This window comes from Calidris pugnax, unplaced genomic scaffold (genome assembly GCF_001431845.1).
Source record: "Calidris pugnax isolate Ruff unplaced genomic scaffold, ASM143184v1 scaffold407, whole genome shotgun sequence".
NCBI classification, from domain to species: Eukaryota; Metazoa; Chordata; class Aves; order Charadriiformes; family Scolopacidae; genus Calidris; species Calidris pugnax.
Window position 1 is genome coordinate 418,014 of NW_015091179.1, and position 3,886 is coordinate 421,899.

The 3,886-nt window shown below is 58.6% G+C and overlaps 2 protein-coding genes across 3 annotated transcripts in view; one reads left to right on the top strand and one right to left on the bottom strand.

The window, feature by feature from the left end:
* RBM5 (RNA binding motif protein 5) overlaps window positions 1–1,865 on the bottom strand; it is a 15,849-nt gene extending 13,984 nt beyond the window's left edge. Inside the window, exons 1-3 of one of the 2 annotated variants that reach the window (XM_014959449.1) lie at window positions 1,710–1,865; window positions 1,031–1,493; window positions 578–733 (exon numbers count right to left, since the gene is read on the bottom strand). In XM_014959449.1, coding sequence (XP_014814935.1) covers window positions 578–733; window positions 1,031–1,493; window positions 1,710–1,726 — 636 coding nt within the window. In that variant the 5' untranslated portion in view covers window positions 1,727–1,865. Of the gene's footprint in view, window positions 1–577; window positions 734–1,030; window positions 1,494–1,616; window positions 1,683–1,709 lie in introns of those variants that run through there. The other variant, XM_014959450.1, reaches the window with a different exon arrangement.
* A 1,816-nt stretch (window positions 1,866–3,681) lies between these two features.
* PARP3 (poly(ADP-ribose) polymerase family member 3) overlaps window positions 3,682–3,886 on the top strand; it is a 4,592-nt gene continuing 4,387 nt past the window's right edge. Inside the window, exon 1 of the mRNA XM_014959414.1 lies at window positions 3,682–3,815. The gene's annotated coding sequence lies outside the window, so the exon portion shown is untranslated. The remainder of the gene's footprint in view (window positions 3,816–3,886) is intronic.

The following is a 3,886-nucleotide window of genomic DNA, read 5'->3' on the forward strand; positions in this document are numbered from 1 at the left end:
ATTTGTACTTGCTCTCTCAGCTCCACAGCAGCCATTTTATGACTTGCACAGCTGTACCCACACAAAGCAGCTTTGTGCAGCCAAACTCAGCTGAGGAGCTCGGAGGCCGTGTGTAACCCCACCAGTCACAACTTCTGGCCTCAATAAAGACCTGGAAAAATTCAAGTAAGTACCACCTCTCTGCTTCTCTCCCCCTCCCCTTCCATGAGGGGGGTGGGGGAGAGAACGAAAAAAATCTTATCTGTCTCTTTCCTCCTATACAGAAAAGCAGAAAGAGCAGGTAATTTAAAACCCAGTCTTAGGGAAAGCATCCAAACATGCATGAAAAAAAAAAAATACTATTCACAGACTGTTCCCTTTGAAAGAACCTGGTTAACATTCAACTGACCTCTGTTACTTAACAGTGACAATTTAAACCCTTTTAGGACTCAAAATGGCAGCGCGAACCCTGGAGAGGGGGCCACCATGATGCAGCTTTCAACAAAATGGCAGCAGCGACTACCACGCAGAGCGGCGGACACAAAGCCGCAGGCTTCCCGAGGTGCAAGAAAAGCAAAGCCCCTCTCTGGCTACTTACATCGTTCTCTGTAACCGTGATGGGAAGGCCACGCAACATGATGGTTTTGCTTTCTTTCTCATCGTTAATGTCGTTCCTGTAGTCGTGCTCTCCGTAGTCACCATCGGAATGGTATCCATCTTCTGATTTGTCACTGTTCCTGCGCTCCCGCTCCCTCTGAGAAGCCAGCACCCACAATTAACCACCGCAATTTCTACCAACGAGCCCCCGCAATGCCATAAAAATGAAACACAACAAAAAAACTCCCACTCCCCATGAGAGCATCTTTCCCAGGTTTGCTCCTGACGGCCTCGGGCACAAAAGCCAAGCTCAAACCGACACCCCCCACCACCGCCACCTTCGTCCCAGCAAAGCACCGGGATGCCAGGCCTCTGTGGACCCCTCCATGGCCCGCCCCGGCCCCCACCCGCCCCCCGGGGCTGCAGTGACCACGGCCCGGCTCGCCCCGCTCACCTCCGGGCTATCGTAATCGCGGCTATCGTAATCTCTGTCATAGTCTCGGCTGTCGTAGTCTCGACTGTCGCGACTGTCGTAGTCTCGGCAATCCCGGCTGTCGTAGTCCCGGCAATCGTAGTCTCGGCTGTCCCGGCTGTCGTAGTCCCGGCAATCGCGGCTATCGTAGTCGCGGCAGTCCCGGCTGTCGCGACTGTCGTAGTCTCGGCAGTCTCGGCTGTCGCGACTGTCGTAGTCCCGGCTGTCGTAGTCCCGGCAGTCTCGGCTATCGCGGCTGTCGTAGTCTCGGCTGTCGTAGTCCCGGCTATCGTAGTCGCGGTAGTCATCGTAGCGGTCACCGCGGCGCTCCTCGCTGGACCTCTTGTAGTCAGAGTCCCTGCGCCGGCTGCGGGACTCCCGCTCATCACGGTCCTCCCTCTCTACGATGGAGCCGTAGCGGCCGCTCCGCTCCGTCCTGCTCACGCTGCGGGGCACACCAGGCCGAGCTCAGGGCGAGAAGAGCCCGCAGCGACCCCCACCATCGCCCACCCCCACCCCCTCCCCGCTCCCCGTTCCCTCCCTCCCCTTCTCTCCCACCCATGCTCACCGCTTGTCCGAGCCCATGCCGCCGTCACACGATCCGCCAGCACACAGCGCAGCGCTAACCGCCACCCACGGGTTCTCTCCCACCCATGCTCACCGCTTGTCCGAGCCCATGCCGCCGTCACACGATCCGCCAGCACACAGCGCAGCGCTAACCGCCACCCACGGGGCGCCGAACACACGCGCGCAACACCTCAGTCCCTCGCCACAAAATGGCGCCGAGGCGACTGCCCGTCTTCTACCCGGCAGGCACCGCGCCTCACGCCTGGAAGTTTCCAAGCGCCGCGCAGGCGCAGAGGCCGTCGGCCGCCGCGGGGCACGCCGGGAGTTGTAGTTCGGGGGGGGGGGCTCGGCCTCCTTCCTTCTTTCTTCCGGTGCGTGGCGGGGTGGTTTGGGTTGGAAGGGACCTTCAGAGGTCACCCAGTCCAGCCACACCTTCCACTAGAGCAGGTTGCTCAAAGTCTCATCCAACCCGACCCTGAGCACCTTCAGGGATAGGGAATCCACAGCTTTTCTGGGCAACCTGGTCTTACAACCCACATCACAGAACATTTCTCCCTTATGGCCAGTCTAAACCTGCCCTCTTTCTTGATTAAAATCACTGCCCCTTGTCCTGTCACTACATGCCCTGGTGAAAGGTTTCCATCTTCCTTTATATACTGTAAGGTGTCCCTGGAGCCTCCTCTTCTGTAGGCTGAACCACCCCAACTCCTCCAGATTGTCAAGGTCCCTCTGGGTGGCATCCCTTCCCTTCACACCATTCAGCTACACATTCAACAACAGCTTGGAGCCACCCACAGAATCGCTGAGGGGACACTTGGTCCCACTGTCTGTGTTCTTGAAGATTAAATAGGTCCCAGCACAGACCCTTGAGGGACACCACTCCTTACTGGTATCCACTTGAACATTGAGCCATTGACTATGGAAGTGGGGAACATCTGGAGAGGGAGGTGGGCTCATGGAACGGCTCTTTTACCTACAGATCCAGGCATGCAGAAGCAAAAAAGATGTAAAGAAAAGGGAGTCCTCAGGAAAGCACCTTTCCTTCCCCAGGCTGGACACCAGCACCCACCTCCCCCTTCCGCTCCTGTTCTCCCTTTTCCATCTTCTCTCCACCCCACATCTAGTCCTTCTGCGTCCCTTTGCCAAGACAGCAGGTGGCACACAGGGCAGGAGCCTCTGCTCTCCTCCTGCCGCTCCTTGCTTCTTACTCATCTCACCCGCCCCAGCGTGGGCTCCTCCGTGGGCTGCAGCCCCCTTGGGGGAGTACCTCCAACTCCGTACAGCTAAATCACCATTTCTGCCCCCAGCATGGGGCTATCCCCTCACCTGCGCTGCCTCCAGCTGACATGGCCAAGCTCAGGAGCTACAAAGCCGCTGATGCTCTGGGTCCAGCAGCACCAGCCCCTCTCGGTTTGAGGGAGGATGGAGCCGGACTCTTTTCAGTGGTTCCCAGTGACAGGACAAAGGGCAATGGACACGAGCTGGAACATGGGAAGTTCCATTTAAATATGAGGGTGGCAGAGCCCTGGAAGAGGCTGCCCAGGGAGGGTGTGGAGTCCCCCCATCACTTCAAGTGATGTGCTCTGGGGAACCCTGCTTTGGCAGGGGAGTTGGACTAGATGATCTCTAGAAGGTCCCTTCCAATTCCGACAATTCTGTGATTCTGTGATTCTGTGATTCCACATCCCCAGCAGCAAGGACAGCTCTGCCTCCTCTCCCTGCCACCCATCCCCACCGGCCCCACAACCTCTCCTGCTCGGGGACGCGTCCCTCTTTATCGCAGGGCAGTTTGCAGGCAGGAGAAGGCAGCCATTGCTGCTTTGAGCCAGAGTCCGGTCCTCCGTCCTGCTTGCTCCTCAGCCCTGCCTGCTTGGCAAGGAACCAAGAAATGAAACTGAACAAGCGAAATCGCGCAGGCTTTAACCCTTGCGAGGCTGTTTTCTCCATCCCGGAGCATGGTGGAGGGTGGGAGGGATGAGCTTGGAGGGGCTGCCGGCAGGAGGGTCACCCCTTGTCTGGGGACCAGCAGGCAGGCAGGCAGGGAGGCAGGCCTGTCACAGGGTGCATGCGCTGCCTGGGGGTGTGACAGCTGGCCCTGCTGTCATCCCTGCCTGCTGCCTGCTTTTCCCTAGCAAAAAAAGTTTCACCGCCAGGCAGGCTGCCCAACCGTCCCTGGTGCCCCCCTGGGCAGTGGGAGCAGGTAGGACATGGCTGCTCCCCGCTCTGCTGCCCCCTTTGCTGCCCCCCCCTCCTCTCCCCCCCAGCACCCCC